Source organism: Anas platyrhynchos, chromosome 2, assembly GCF_047663525.1.
Source record: "Anas platyrhynchos isolate ZD024472 breed Pekin duck chromosome 2, IASCAAS_PekinDuck_T2T, whole genome shotgun sequence".
Taxonomy (NCBI): domain Eukaryota; kingdom Metazoa; phylum Chordata; class Aves; order Anseriformes; family Anatidae; genus Anas; species Anas platyrhynchos.
This window is the reverse complement of record NC_092588.1, coordinates 24371992-24387769: the sequence shown is the minus strand read 5'-3', so window position 1 is coordinate 24387769 and position 15778 is coordinate 24371992. Positions and strand designations below refer to the sequence as shown.

At 40.8% G+C, this 15778-nt stretch overlaps 1 protein-coding gene across 3 annotated transcripts in view; it reads right to left on the bottom strand.

Moving 5' to 3' along the window:
* The window catches only part of RAD54B (RAD54 homolog B), a 56582-nt gene that overhangs the window by 19585 nt on the left and 21219 nt on the right, over positions 1 to 15778 (bottom strand). For 2 of the 3 annotated variants that reach the window (XM_027452474.3, XM_038173607.2), the window contains exons 4-5: positions 2957 to 3157; positions 22 to 309 (exon numbers count right to left, since the gene is read on the bottom strand). In XM_027452474.3, coding sequence (XP_027308275.3) covers positions 22 to 309; positions 2957 to 3157 — 489 coding nt within the window. Of the gene's footprint in view, positions 1 to 21; positions 310 to 2956; positions 3158 to 6268; positions 6289 to 15778 lie in introns of those variants that run through there. The other variant, XM_072034455.1, reaches the window with a different exon arrangement.

Genomic DNA, 15778 nt, shown 5'->3' with positions numbered 1-15778 from the left:
CCTTAAACATTTGAACCTTACTTGAAGCATTGGGATCATGGCGAGGTTTGCAGCTTTGAGAATTGTTGAGAATATTCTCTTTAGTATTGGGTTGACAGACATTTTTGAACGGTTTACAGAATCGTTTCATAGTAGCTTGAGGTAAAGCAGTTGGGACTGTGTCATGAGTCGCTATTCCAGTCTGAAAACACCTGCCACTGCTGAAGTCATCTGCTGAAATTACACCCATCACTTCAATTTCTTTTCCTCCAATCATCAGTGTTTGACCTTCATCAAGACTGTCTAACTCTTTAGGTTTATATCCAGTACCTAAAAGAATATAAAAATGTATGAATTAGGACAACACAGCAAATAATACTTCCTTAACATCAGTACTCATCTGCAGGAAGGAAAAATAAAACTGTCAACAGGTATTTGATTCTTAAGCATTTAAATTGTTAAACATGTGAACAAATGAAGTCTTTTCCTCCTTAACAGACTTGACATTTCGGTGGTAATGTTCAGAATTAGATACCAGAATATGTGAGCAAACATTCTACCATCCTCATCCCTGAGTTCTATTGAATGTCAAGTACTCGTTTAAGGGAAATTTATAAAAATCACAATACCGTATCATAGAAAATGGCAGCTTGCCTTAGTTTTAAACTTGTGTAAAACTAATGACCATTCTAGGTCCTTTTCCCTTCTTTTTGTACCCCAGCACGAACACCACTAGCCCCTCTTGCTGTTGATCTAGACAAAATATTCTTCTTCTAAAACCGTTCTCTAAAGTAGCTTTTCACAACTGGGAATATATGCTCTGATTTTTGCCAGGATTTATACTTTGCTCATATATATTATATATTGCTCATATATATATTTTATACTCAATACTTTGTTCATTCCAAAACCTATCAGGAAGCTGAAGCATTTTTCTCTGCCCTCCTAGGGACTCTGTCAGGTGAACATTCCCAGAGCAGCTACTGATCAGTCTAATTAAAAAATAAAGATGTAGTTCCACTTCCTTTTAATATAAATATGTAGGAAAGATTTGTGGTTCCTTCTTTTAAACAGTGTTCTAGTTGTTAAAACTCTCACATAAGAAATGGGAGGCTTACTTATAATTTATTTTCTTAACTCAGGGAGGTCAAAGACACCTCTCTCTCAGAATTAGAAGCAGGCACTTTTTATTTATTTATTTTTTTACCCCAATTGTTGGATTTGTGCCACTCTGGATAAATGGGCTCAGAGTCTTAGTTGGGTCAGAAAAATTAAAAGCATGACTATGTTGACCAACAGTTAAAGCACTCATGTGTAAAAGAGGCAAATCCCCCCAAGGTCTTACACACATTGTGTCCAGTAAATAGTACATAGAAAGAATGCTGGGAGTTGTTTGCAAAGCTGTTTGGAAAAAAAAAAAAAAAAAAAAGTTTCCCATTTCTAGGAATGTGTCCTTCCGAAAAGGTTGGAAGGTGAAGATCTGGATGCAAATTCCTTTAAGAGCAGAAATTTACTGAGCTGTTTCAAAGCCTAAGCAAGTGTTGAATAACAGTCAAGCCAAAAGGCAATGGGAGGCCTTTTTCTTCCCCTCTAAATGCATGCAAAAATGCATAGTACTCCTTGTTTGATTCTTGAAAGAAAAATATCTGCTTTCACTAAAGAGCTGAAGATGCCAGGACATAAGAGAAGGAATGTGCCTTTCTAGTCGAGGTACCTGGAGAGGGTAGTTATGACCTATCCTTTGCTAATTTAAATTTAAAATGTCCACTGCTTACATTGGGGAATTGATGATTGTCTTAGAATCCATGAGCATTGCAAACAACTCTAAAGGAGCAAGTTAGACCAATGGCATTGGTATCATTGTGCTCCCCGACACAATCAAACACAGACAAAAGAATTTTACCGGTGACAATGAGAATACTTAAATTTCTATTGTGTTTTCTGCTAATTCAAGAAGACAGGACTTGAAAAAATCACAAGAACAACAGGGTGGTGGCTGATGCATTCCATGCATTACTCTCTTTCTCCCTGCCTTTTTCAAACCCAAGCAAGTCTGTACATATATTGCTTTGCTATAAATGAATCTGAATTAATTTCTAAGTCACAGACTGACCTGCAAATTGCAACTGCTTGGTCCTAGCAAGGTTCACAATGTCATGATTGTAACAAAAGAGCTGAGAAGCCACCTTGGCCCCAGTATTAATCAAATTATGTTTTGCAGCAACATTTTCCAATCCTACTTCCTCCTCAAATATTTTTGGCTCAGTTAGCAAAGTTAATTCTTTTTTTTTTTTTCCGCTAAAAAAATACTGCTCCAAGTTCCAAGTTGACTGCAGCCTATAGTTTGCAAGTCTTATTTTTAACTCTGATAACAACCCAAACTGTGTCTTACAGCAGCAGCTGCTGCTAAAACTGCAAGACTAAAAATTGCTACACAGTTGACTTTGGCTTGGCTGGAAACCGTTGCTATTGCTTGTCTTTCTGACAAAGATAATATTTTTAGCTGTTTGGCTGAAAAGTACAGCTCCAATCTCAGACATTCCCAGTTACCATACTACTGACGGGAGTATCTCCAAGAACCTTACCTGTATATGTTCCCTGAATTCTCACACCTTCAATGCAGCATAAGAGCAACCAAAATCAACTACTTCTTCCTCATTTGGCATCTCAGCTAAGTTAGTACCGCCGCTCATTTCCAGATCCGCTTCTTGGACTAGCATTTGGTGGTTTTGTGAATAATGTTATTCAGCCTGCTCCAGCCTCCCCCATACATCTGCCTTATACGTAAGAAACATAAAGCCATCTTTCCATCTCCCACCACCACAAAAAAAAAAAAAAAAGACTACTGTGTTTTCATCCGGTGTTCAACTTCGGTATTGAGAACTGTAAAATACCTAAAGAACCTTGTCTCTGTTATTCAAAGCACGTTATTTTTAAACCAGTTTTTCACTTGCACAAGCACGCAAATCTACAGTACCTCTTCCAATGTCTTTGCCTTCCATATCTTTCAAAATTACCGACTTTCCTTTTGTCACAAGAACAGCATCGCCTTCCCACTTCTTGTGCTTTTTCTTTGATGCCTTACACCACACAACACTGAAATATTTTGTAGGGCAGTCAGGTTCTTCCTGTGCTGCTTCTTCCTTTGCCGTTCCTGATGTTGGCAAACACGCTGCATCTAAAAGAGAAATAAAATACCAAAGAATATCTCAAGCTCTCTTGATGAAGCGTACAGTCATTTTCATTTCAAACAAATCAAGGACAATCTATGCATTTAATCTTATATAAACAAAGCGGCATATTTCCTCTCCTGGGCTGTTTATGTTAAGTTTGGACTGAGATAGAAAAGCACATAAGGACTCATCCTGAAATAGGAACCATTAAATTGTTTTTGGAAAGTACGTACTTTCAGGAAAAGGACATTTAGAGAAAAAGGACAAAGTACATTAATCAGAGAACTCCTGACTTGACATAACAGATGAGGAGCGTGTAGAAAGAATAAAAGGAATGGCTGGAGAAAACAGAAGGGAAACAAGCATATGAGAAAATGAGAAGTCCTGGTGAGATGGTGCTGGGCAATGTTCTGGAAGCAAGGACGGGAATACAGGACTCCAGAAAGGGAGCAAAGGAGGCCAGTAAAGAGGTCTGAAGCTAAAGCCATTAGTCCTAAACTTGCAAAATAGGTATAACTGTAATAATGCAAAAGATTACTTCAACTGTTTTCCTCGTGGCCTTTAGAAATAAGCAATTATGCAGACATTGAAACAGATCATCTCTTGAGCTTGCACCCATTCAAATGATGCTACCAGGCTGAGACTGATTTAGATTTGTCAGCAGTTAGATCATTATAAGTATCACAGATATAAATGCTAATACAAAATGTTTAGGTTAATAAGGTTAAGAAATCATAATAGAACAGACAGCTGTTGATTATAATATCGATTAAGAATAAACGCATGCTTCCCAGAGTTTGCAATCTGACATGAGTCAAGTAATGGCAGATAAGTCCTCAGCATTATCTAAAGGAATATCTGTAGCATTCCTTTTCAGCACATGCACAGCTTCAAAGAGAGAATCAGACTAATTTTCATTAAAATACCCTTGCATGCTGGTTAAAGGCTTAAATCGGTTTGCTCCTTTGATTCCATCTGGGATTCAACGCTACACAAATCTGTTACAAAAAAGCGCTTATGCCACAGACTAACCTTTCCAAAATTTCCAAGCATGCTGGTATTTAAAGGAGAAGTAGCAAGAGTTGCTCACAGTAATGGTGAGGCAACTTTATAATAATATCAGGCACCTTCACAATAAATAAAGAGGCAACTTTATTGCTTGTACATCAAGTCTACGTTTTCTTAAAATTGCAAAAAGCTAGTAAGTTACATACATAAAAATGAGTGTAATTTTTTGGACTAGTATCTACTAAAGAAGTATTATCTAAATTAAAAATGCTACATTTATTGAGAATACTTTTCTTCCCAAAGCTGTCTGTAAGTTTTAGTGTCTGGATAGGACTTAATGCTACGCAGTGCTTGATGTTGATCTTTTCTCATGGCACTGGCTGACAACTGTAGTGCCCCCCATCCCCAAGGGGTAGCAGAACAGCTACTGAGCACAGGCACACCACACGAGGATCAGCAAACAGACCAGATGACCTCCTTTTGAAATGTAGAGAATTCTGCATAGATGAAACCTGGGAAATGAGCCAGAGAGCAAGAATAAATCCTTACAGTTTTGCAAAAAGGTACAAGGGCTCTATTGGATCTTCAGTAATCACAAGTAATAAGATTTGGAGGAGCAAAGAGAGAGAGAAACCCCCTACGTTGCTAAAAATACAAGCCTGATTTGATTCTATTCTGAGTTTCAGAATGCAAGCTGATCCAAAAAAATACATACAGGATTGTTTTCTCTTCGCTTTTTCAACTGGTTCTCACATTTTAATCAGCAACTGCTACTTCTTTCCTCATTTTAAGATTTTACATAAGTTACTGCAAGAATGAGAGCCTTTGTTGCAGAACCTTCTCCTTCCCTCCTGAAGGATGCTCGTCCATAAACAAATGACCACCTCCTTATCTCCTGCATTGACTGACCTCCCACATGAGTTTGGTGACCCCTGAGATCTGTTTTATGGTCATTGCTCTTTTGCCCAGGGAGTCCTGCTTGGTGTTATTTGAATCACCAACAGATTAACTTTCAGGTCAAGAACAATTCTTCAAACTCCTCTAATCCCCACTTCAGTTCAGAATAATAAAATAAACAACGATTTAGAAACAATACTGGAAACTGCTAGCATACCATGCAACAGTTTCCAGCAGTGAATTTTGTGAATTCCAGTAGTGAATTTAGTGAATTTTTGAATAACAGTGAATTTTGAAAAGAAGGATTTCTAAAGCAAACTGCCCCCAGTGAGCAGCAAACTGGCTACCAGTATCCCCCATCTAACAGTGTCATGTTCCTATGGGAAAACTAAAACTTAGCAGACTCCACAATGCTCAGATTTTTTCCCTCAGTTTGTCTTCTGGATGATCATAATTTCTGATTATAGAAATATCCGTTAGTGATTTGCTTCAATGCTACATAATGTATTCTCCTTTTGCTTAAAACTACAGTAGAGTTTCAGATAAAAATGTATTTTTTCTTTCTTTAATCATTTTTATATAATGAAAAGTTTTCAAGTTGATCTTCTACAGAATTCCCTGGGATAAAAATCTAAACCTGTTCACCACCAACTCTGATCAGGTACTGGTGTTCACCCTTCCCTTTATGATACACTCCTCTTGTTGGTTTTGTTTGTACTTGGGCTCACCTCTTCAAAATCTTCAAAAAAAAATCTTCAAAGATTTATTCCCGTGCAATGGCAGAATAAACAAATTTTGTCAATACAGTGTCAGGATATTTTCATGAATCAAAATGAGACTGGGGTGGTATGCACAGTAGCTAAGTTCAGTATTTGATATAGGTATGGAGAGCAATGGCTTCTAAGGTAAAAACCCTTGCTGGCCCTACACAGAGCTGGTTTCACCGAGATCCTGAACTGCAGGTGGAGATCCCGGGCTCCACTGTTAATCAGTTGGGACTGCAAATAATAAGTAACAGGAACTATGTGTGCACCAACGAGAAAGATCAGGAAATCATGCCTGCTCATATCTCTCCCAAACGGCCTGCTGCCTCGCCTGGCTGCAGCTCCTTAACCATGAAGGAACCGCAGCAAGTGACATGAGGGAAGGGCTCGGGAATCTTAAAAACGTGGGTAATGAGGCTTTAAATGCTTCCACAAACAGAAACGCACCCGGCTGAAAGAGCAAGGGCTTAAGTTTCAAGATATAAAACCATCGCTTGCTTGATGTGAGGAAAAGCTCCAGCAGCCTTCCTGGAGGTGATGATTTACAGAAAACGGGACGGGATCCAGGAAAGGGGACGGGGGGAGCGTCCCGATGGCAAACTAGCTTAACCAGTTTCTGCCGAGCAGGGTTCGGAGAAAACACGGCGATGAAATGTGCTCGGCTACTCCCAAAACACCGAGAGAGCCATACTATGAAAGACCACAAAACATAAAGCGCGTGTGCATTGTCAGTGAGGAGTCAGGCTCGTGAGGAGAAGTCAGGCTCCAGTGAGCAGGGCCGCGGGCACCTCAGGCTGAGGTGGGGTTTAATGGGTGGCTTAACCCCATCTAACTGCGGGCTGCTGACAAAACCCGTGAGCTTTAGTGCTGAGCAGCCAGGGCGAGGCCGATCGATGAATCTCATGAGCAGCTGAGGGCCATATGAGGAAGGGAAAGAAGGAGACTGCCCCTTTCCTTTCCATGCAGCAGCCCCAAGTAGGTTGGAGGAGGTTTGAAGCCGTGGGTCTGTCAGGTTGCTGAGCAGCTTTGTGCCTCAGAAAATTCCTTAATCAAAGCACTTCATGACATTCAGAGAGCTGAGGTGTTCACAGAAGTGTCGTGTTCAGTATGAAATCCCTGTATGCTAAACACTTCCCAGGAATACTCAAAGAAATACGAGGCAGAGATAGCATCGTCCTTCGTTTCCAAAGCAATTGCAGTCTAATGATAAATTTAATACTAAGCTAACATGTCAATGTATATTATCGTGCCTTGAAACTGGAAAAATGTGTAATAACTCTCCTCACAGCACTTCTGTGGGACTTTTTATGAGAATAAAGCATGAAGAGTTGAGCTGACTTGCCCTACAACCATAGGAATCAATGACAGGTGGGACTACACCTGAGTTGCTGGATTACAAACCAGTACTTTGTACCCCTCCTTAAAACACAAAATATATAATAAATGTATAATGCACACATCAATATTGCAGCCCAAATGCAACCAGTGGTATTACGAGGGGAGGCCCACAGTCCTATCAGTATTTCAGTTATGGGCACGACCTACAAGGACTTCAGATACTGACAGAGGAAAGCCTAATTTGGACAATTTCATCAGTGTCCAAGTCTGTAGGGCATTTTTGTTTTAAGATTTTTTTTTAAGCAAAAGCAAGGTGTTTTGCTTTTATTTCTTCTTTCATTTCATACTAAGTGGATGAGCTTGTTGAATGTGAAAATTAATTCATATAAAGACGTATTTCAAGCAGGAATGTTTTTGTTTTTGAAAAATACATTGTTTTATACTTAAACTTATTTTTAAACAAAAGCACAAATGATCAAATACTGATCATAAACATCTGTTTTATGAGAACAAAAATCATAGATGAATGCAGTTTGAGTCTCAACAAGCCATTATTCCTTGCAGAAGCTCTAAGAACTCGATGCTGTGGAGAAGAATCTAAAAATGTGGGGAGAAGGTAGTGCTTCTTTTTCCTTTTGGCCCGGGTAAAACTTTTTCCATTCCTGAGAGCTAAAAGCTCTTGGAAATAAATGCAGTTTGCACATTCTCTGCAGCTTAATTTCCTGCGGATTACACAGTGGACGTGCTCTAACCGAGGCCGAGAATAGCTTTCCCTGTAGTCACAGCTCTTGCTGCTTGGACCAAAGCTGGGTCCCCTCCAAGCCTGCCAGCAGGGAATTTTTCTCTTTGTCCCTCTTGTTCAGAGACAACGTCTCCCCTCCTGATGCCGAACAGGAAAAGATGGCAAAGGGGACACAGAGCAGCTGCATGGAAGAGTTCCTTGGGAGGAGAAGCCTGAAAAGAGGCTACGATGGGAAAGGCAGGCTGATGTTACAACAGTAAAAAAGATGATGACTGGTAAGAGATTATCAGTCAGACCTAGAAGCTAAGCACACAGGAAAGGCTAGAAAGCAGTAAGGGAATAAAAAGAATAAGGAGACAACAGTTTACGTTAGAAGGAGGGATGGGGATGGAGACAGAGGCGGGCTGGGATTGGAGTCTAGGATAAGAGTCAGGTAGCAGAAAGAGAGATGGGATTTTGGGAGCAAGAAAAGTTTGCTGCAGGGGAGAAAACAGCAAAGGACAACAGGGCATTGCAGCATAAAAGATGGCACGCAGGTGAGTCCAGAACAGAAATGGCCATACAAAGATGTAAGGGCACTCAGAACAATTCATCCCCCCAACAAATAGGGCCCACTCCACTTTCCTCCTCCTTCTAGTTTCACTTTTCTCCTAATTCAATTTTTAAGACTACCAAGGTTAAAAAATAGCATAAAATTACTATGATTTTTAATCTCTTCTACTGCAAAGACTCAGGTTCAGCAGTTGCTCTCCATATGGGTGGGGCCTGGGGATGAGTGCAAGGGGAGGCTTAGGTACAACATATGAGGTGGCAGCAATTAAGATTTTGAACTGGCTCCATTTGACCATGCAAGACAAATCAGTTCTGAATTTAGGACTGGTGCAGGACCCAGAGTCAGGCAAACAATTTGTAATGGACAAGTTGGTATAGACAAATGAGGAGCTAAAGCTTGGATGACCTTGCTGTTCTGCTCAAAGTCCTTTTGGTAATTTCTGCTCTTCAGTATGAAATATCTTCAGTCTTTCAGTTTGTTTGCTGTCAGCAAACGTGCAAAACTCACTGATCAAAATGCTGCATGCCACAATATTAATGGTCTACCCTGAATGCAGCATCCTCCTAGTGCAGTTACCTTTGAGGTTTGTTACCTCAAAGGGTAAAGATCAGAGTTTCAACCTTGTCTGTCTTACACAAATGAAAACATTTAATTATAGGGACTAATTTAGAAATGTTAATTTGCTCTACAAGCCAGAAGAATAATATCTATAAGCCAGTGGTACCAAACTACCTTAACCCAACACACTTTCAAAAACCAGCCTATTTTAAGCAAATTATTTTTAAGGTTGTGAAGTCGAGCAAAGTTTGGAAATATCAAAATAAGAGTTGATCTGCCCCACTGGCCACATGCATTAATGGTGAGTCTTTACAGAAATCAGATTGATTCTTAATGAGAAGCAATCTCATTTGTAGTAACACTGAACACTTGCAGGTGCAACTGGATGATGTAGCCTGAATACATTAGCTGCAGAATGACAGAATGGTTTGGGTTGGAAGGGACCTTAAAGCCCACCCAGTTCCAGCCCCCTGCCAGGTCCCTGTCCTTCTTGTGCTGGGGCCCCAGAGCTGAACGCAGGGCTCCAGGTGGGGTCTCACGAGAGCAGAGCAGAGGGGGACAATCACCTCCCTCGCCCTGCTGGCCACGCTGCTTTTGGTGCAGCCCAGGATACGGTTGGCTCTCTGGGCTGCAAGCACACATTGCTGGCTCATGTTGAGCTTCTCATCAACCACCACCCCCAGGTCTTTCTCCTCAGGGCTGCTCTCCATGCACCCAGTTCCTGTACGGTGTTCTGAAGCACTGAGATAATGTCAGATACCGGCAAGGAAGCCTACGGATCCAGACCACATGATTGTGCAATTAGTGACTACGCCGCAATGCATGAGAGGGCTGGAAACCGGCTGCGTGCATTTGCAAGATTTTTGGGTACCTGCGTTTGTAGCCTGAATTTTCTTTTCAAATGGGAGCTTTCTGTATACAATAAAAGAGATGATAGATGCACTTAAGTTGAACGATGAGGAACATTCTCCTCATCACCATTTAATGAAACTTTTAGCTCTTAAGGGTATCAGCTACAGAGGAGGGAGGAAAGCTTTTACTTTTATATCTCCACAGCAGAAAACTATTCTCCTTAAACCTCTCAGCTGTCTAAAAATCCAACTGACTCCAGCTCCCACTTTAAAATTTAATGAACTGAGCTGAAAGCTTCTGTCAAGTCCACAGAAATAGACGTGCAGGTCCCATTATCAAAGGAAAAAGCAGCATCATTGAGGCTTCTGAAATGCTGCAGGCATCATTCGGCGCAGCAAGCCAGATCAGCGTGATAAAATATTGGAACCATTCAAATGCCATCCGAGTTGACTGCTTACTGCTCCTCTTAGCGTTGCCATCCACGCTGAAAGTTGTTTTGATTAATTTGTCAATTAAAGGCTCTTTTCCTTCAAAAAAAAATAAAAATAAATGCAAAAAGTAGTATCGGAAAGCACCATTTGTACTTGGGCTCTGTAAATATTGAATGTTATTGTGATAAATGATAGCCTAAATGGGAAAAGTGGAAAAATTCCAAATATTTAATTTACTGAAAAATCCAAATTACTAAGAAGGATGGAAGCAAAGCAGTTATTAGACTGTTAAACAATCACAGGTTAATCAGAGCCATCTCAGAAAGCAGCCAATTTCTGAAGCAGCTTGCAGAGATTTAAATATGCATTCTCTTCTGCTTGAATGTTAATGGAAGGTACACAGCTAAACACATACGTGGGGCCTTGAGAAGATATAGTTTCACATTCTCTGAACATTTGCTATTGCTTCTACTGTTTCCTTTTTAATTGAAGATAAAACTTTGCTATCTACAAAATCTTGCTTATAAAATCCAAAGACTTTTAGGTTGTAGGAAACAGTGAGCAGGCAGAAAGGGATGTATTAAGATCATGTATACTTCATATTCACATCTGCTTTAGCACATATTAGAAAGTAAAACATTTTAATGTACTGGTTTTGCCTGTTAATTTTGAATCATCTTTAATTTCTCTGGATTGTAATAAAGAGTATTTAAAATAATCAATAGAACTTTTCCCCTCTGCCATAAGCATGGGACACAATATATTTCTACCTAAATTATTTAAACAGGACTGTTTAAAATTTATGGCATTACCCTGGAAAGAGGCACACAAAGGATGAGTCATATTTCTGAGAGTTTTCATGTGTTGTGCAGCAATGATTACTTGCAGGGTGGCTGACGAAATCTTTGGAAAGGGAACGAGTAATCTTTCCAAATCAAGTTACATAACATTGATTTACATAAAAGTAATCCGTTCAATAGGCCAGGCAGAAAAGTAATATTTATGGCCAAGGCATAAAAACCTAGGGCTTTAGCTGTAATTCTCGCAAGAAAAGCAAAACTAATGCGGCAGATGAGAGAGGAGGGAAGAGGAGAATTTTACCCTTGTGCAGGTATGGGGTGCTTACTGGGCCGCTTTTGCTGCTTCTAGACAGAAGAAAATTGAACATGGTTTACACTGCACAGAAATTCCAACACAAATTAATAAATTAATAACATTATTCCATGCGAGGAGCCATATTTGGCAGAGCCTACTTTGTGTCAAGCCTGCCTGGGTTTAATCCTGAACTGAGTACTTAGGAAACACCGAAAGCCATGGAGATGTGGCAGCTTTCCTCCACAAACACCGGGTCCTCTTCTTGTTCCCAAGAGACTGGGAAACATCCCTCAATGTCACCTGGAAGGTGTTCAACCAGCTTCTGCAGCACACACAACGTTAGTTCTTATCCAGCTGCCATAAGTAGATCTATTCGGTATGTGTGTGTATAGGTACACGTGCACACTTGTCAGGAAAGGATGAGATATGAAAGGAACAGATTTTATCTATCATATGCTCAGCACTCTGAAGCACCCCACTACAGACTATATTTCCCAGGTTATTGCTGGTCTTGAACTTCCCACGGAAGAGCTGAGCCATTAGCTGCTCAGCTGTGTAGTTCAATACCTTTGAAACTATCCTGAAAGAAGGGCAAGTGCTCGAGATCCCTGCTGTCACACCATCCCTTCTGGAGCTAAACCAAGTGGTTTCCTCACTGAGGCCACCAGGTGTGCCAGTGGCAAGCCCAGAGACAAATTGTCTTGCTTTCCTTTAAGGAGTGCCCAGCGAAGAAATCACCGTGAAGCTCTCAGCAACTCAATGTGCCCAGTTTGGACAGATTCTCCTAAAATTCAATTATTAGGGACGATAACAGAAGTGTAACAAACTTACTGCAAACAGACTGCACATTCTGTGCCTGCCAATGAGTTATGAAGTAGCCAAATATGAGACAGCAATGACCAAAGACCATCTCGATGCCAAGCGTCGAGGTCTTTTGCAAAAGCACGGAGAAACCAAAGCACTACAAAGGAAAAAATATACATTTTTTCGGCTTACACATGCAACCCAAAGTCAGTGCCATAATATGATACGCTGTATTTTAATTCTAACATCCAACTTTATTCCAACACCCATATGGATGTATGGATTTGGGATATATGCCCAATTTTAATTGTGTTTCTGATACAAACCGTACCAAAATGTTCCCAGAGTCCACACAGAATCGTATTAATGGTAGCAACAAGTGGGCTAAGCAAAATTTACCTGCAAACTGCTGCGGAGTTATGATAAATTGCTTTCTTTCACATGATACTTTCAGTGATTAATAACAGGCACAGCGTGAGATTACTGCAACAGATCTTATCTGTATGTAAGGCAGAGGAAACATCATGTTGCCGTAACTAACTAGGAAAAGTACAAACTCCCTCCTGCCCCCTCCCCAAAGCTAGCTAAAGGTTTTGTCCTCTTGTTTCACTGTTAAATTGAATCTGAAGTGGAACTGGCAATTTATAAACTCACTTATTTCAAGTGCACAAAGCCCTGAACTTTAGAAGCAGGCGTGTTTTGAGGCAGCAGTACCAATCCAGACAAGGATCACACAACGCCATGCGAAGTGAGCAAAAGGCAACTCGCAGAGTGCTGTAAACAAAATGACTGAAACTGAACCGAACCAGGCCTTGGCATCAACAGCATACGGATGGGCATCAGAATCCAGATAAATTGTTTTTTTTGGGGGGGCTGTATTTATGTTAAATTATGCTTGTTATTGCGATTATGCTAACTACAGATGAGAATCAGCAAGAAACGGTCAGGAAAAAATAAATTAGCGTTTTTAATTCTGCTCACATACTTACAATAGAAAAAATGAAGTACGGTTTTCAAGTCTGCATGTTTCCTAAAGAGCAAATAACACGGAACAACTGCTGATGGAGTATGCAAAGAGACTTGTACAATATTTCTCTCGTGTGAGTAATCCAGTCTGACAACGTGCTGTGCTCACTCAAATGTTTGGGTACATCAACAAAGCACTGTGTGATCACTAGGGTAAAGTGGTGTGCAATCCCACAGCACTTGGGAAACGCAAGGCCACCGGAGAATGGCAGTGCTTGCAGGCTGCTGAGCGTCCCAATGGGTTCCCCGTCCCTCATCCATCCCTGCTTACGCACAGATCACAACCAAGGTTTTCAGCTACTTGAACTGTAGGTTTCAGAAGCAAGACTTTTATCTTAAAACTTTTTTAAACACCGTGATTTAAAGTCTGAATGTCCTGGGTTAAATGTATGGAGAGTTCTGTTAGGTTTAACCTTTCTATCATGCAATTTGGAGCAAAAATAATTTTCAAGAAAACGGGGAAAAACAAAAAACTAATTATTTTTCCAATCTGTCTCTCTACCCTTGGGCAATACCATGAACTCCATCAACACAAGATTCAATCGCCTTGTGAAAATGTTTTATGTGGGAACTGTGAAGAGACGGCTTCTTCAGCAAACCTGAGCATCAGAATTCACCGCTTAGGAGCAATTCTTTGATAATGAGAAGCACGGCTTGGCCTGTTGGCAATCCATGGGATGCGAAGTGTGTAGGCTCTGGTTTACGCATTTTCATTCCCTGAGGAAAAAAGTCCCAAGCAAGAAAATAGGTGGAAACATAAAGGAAAGAAAGCATTCGAAAGTAGCGAGGTGAAGGATGCTAGAAAAGGAGTATGACGAGCAAGATTAGTAAGCCCTACTTGGAAGACTTCCTGGTCTTGGAGTATGTCTCTCTTCCACTATTTTTACCTGATAATTCTGACAGGAGGCAAGCACAGCCAACAAGATGACGACAGGAGTTGAGAGCTTATGGGCAGAAAAAGGAAAAGATAGTTAGGGAACAGGTGACAAAAGTAGAGACCAATAATTAGAGAGTTACTCACATCAATGAAGTTATGCACGATGTTATCACAATGATCACAAAGTTACCAAAGTTCTAGTTTTTTTACTCTAATCCTAAAATGAAATTGGGAATTAAAACACTGCTCCAGCCTGTTTATTTCAGTTATCTTAGTAGGAGGACGTGAACATATGGTAGAAATTTGCCCTTGCCTAAAATTACTCTGCTTGTACACAGTACACTGTAAACACGCAGACAGGGAATGGCAGTGCCAGGCACGGTGAAGGGAACGGGATTAGGGTGGGGGTGAAGGAGTGAAGGGCTTGCTGCCGCTGCTTTCATACACGCTAATGAAACTGGAACGGTAAAAATTCGTTGTAGTTGAAGGTCCAGAAGGACTAGCCACAGCTGTGTGTGCACATACCCACAGTAGGAATACATGGAGAAATAAAAAAAGGAGACCAGGCACCGAGAAGTCTGATGCAAACCTGACACTGAAAAGCAGATGTGGGGTGAGAAAGATCCGCCAGCACGGACAGGCGGGACATAGGCAGCACCAGGCTGCACTGATGTCACTGGCAGAAGAAATATATCTGTAGTGAAAGAAGATAAATGTCATGTCGCAAGTAAAGAAACAAGCTACTCATTTGCATCCTTCCCCCTTCAATGTCAGGGCTGTAACGGGCAGTTTGCTCTACCCAGAGTCTGAGCTTTGTATCTGTGTCACCTTTCAGTTCAGGAAGGACTACATGCGTTTGAAGGTTGGAAATTCCTCTGCTTCCAGTCCTCGAAATAAAAACGCCGTGCCAACAGAGGCCCTGGAGGTCACCTCCTGATGTAGCTCAAGGAGAACTGACAATTCAAGAGAAAATATTCGAAAGTCTCCACAGAGCATTTCAGTGGCCAAATGAAGGCTAGCAATAATTCAAAGCCACTGCAAGACAATAAGCCAGCTGGGAATTATCTTCTGGGCTAGTAAAAATCCATTTGTGTAGTATCTAAGGACAGAAACAACAAACTGGAATTCCTTGACATTGGAAAACAGAATTCTGATTTTCAACTGAAAGGATAAAAGCAGGTCTCTCCAAATTATGAGTGCAGGGAATTTCGTGCTGTTACCCAGTTTCTGAGCAGCCACATTTCAGACAGCAAAGCAGAACAAATAAAATCTGTATTTATTTATCGAAGCCAAGACTTTGACTCGTGTAAACTCAGGGAAGAGCGCATCTTGTTGAAGTGTTCCTGGCTATATAAAAAGAGATCAATGTCCTTGAACTGCAAAAAAGACAGAAGAAAGGCAAGGTCTGAACAGAAACCAAGGCCACTCGTTCAGACACTGTCATCATCAGCGAAGGCAAACGTTCCCAAAAGAACAAATACTTGAAAAGCTCTCTTCTCTACAATGCCACTGGAAGAAGAGTAGGGGGCGATTCCATATTGCTGAGATCTGTTTTCATTGACTGTATTTTTCCTCAAACTGTAAACCAAAGAATTATTTCCTCTACCCTCCCCACCTGCAGCCTGATAAAGGTGTCCTGGGCACTGACAGTCGAGATGATTTCTCTCTCCTTGCTGTCATA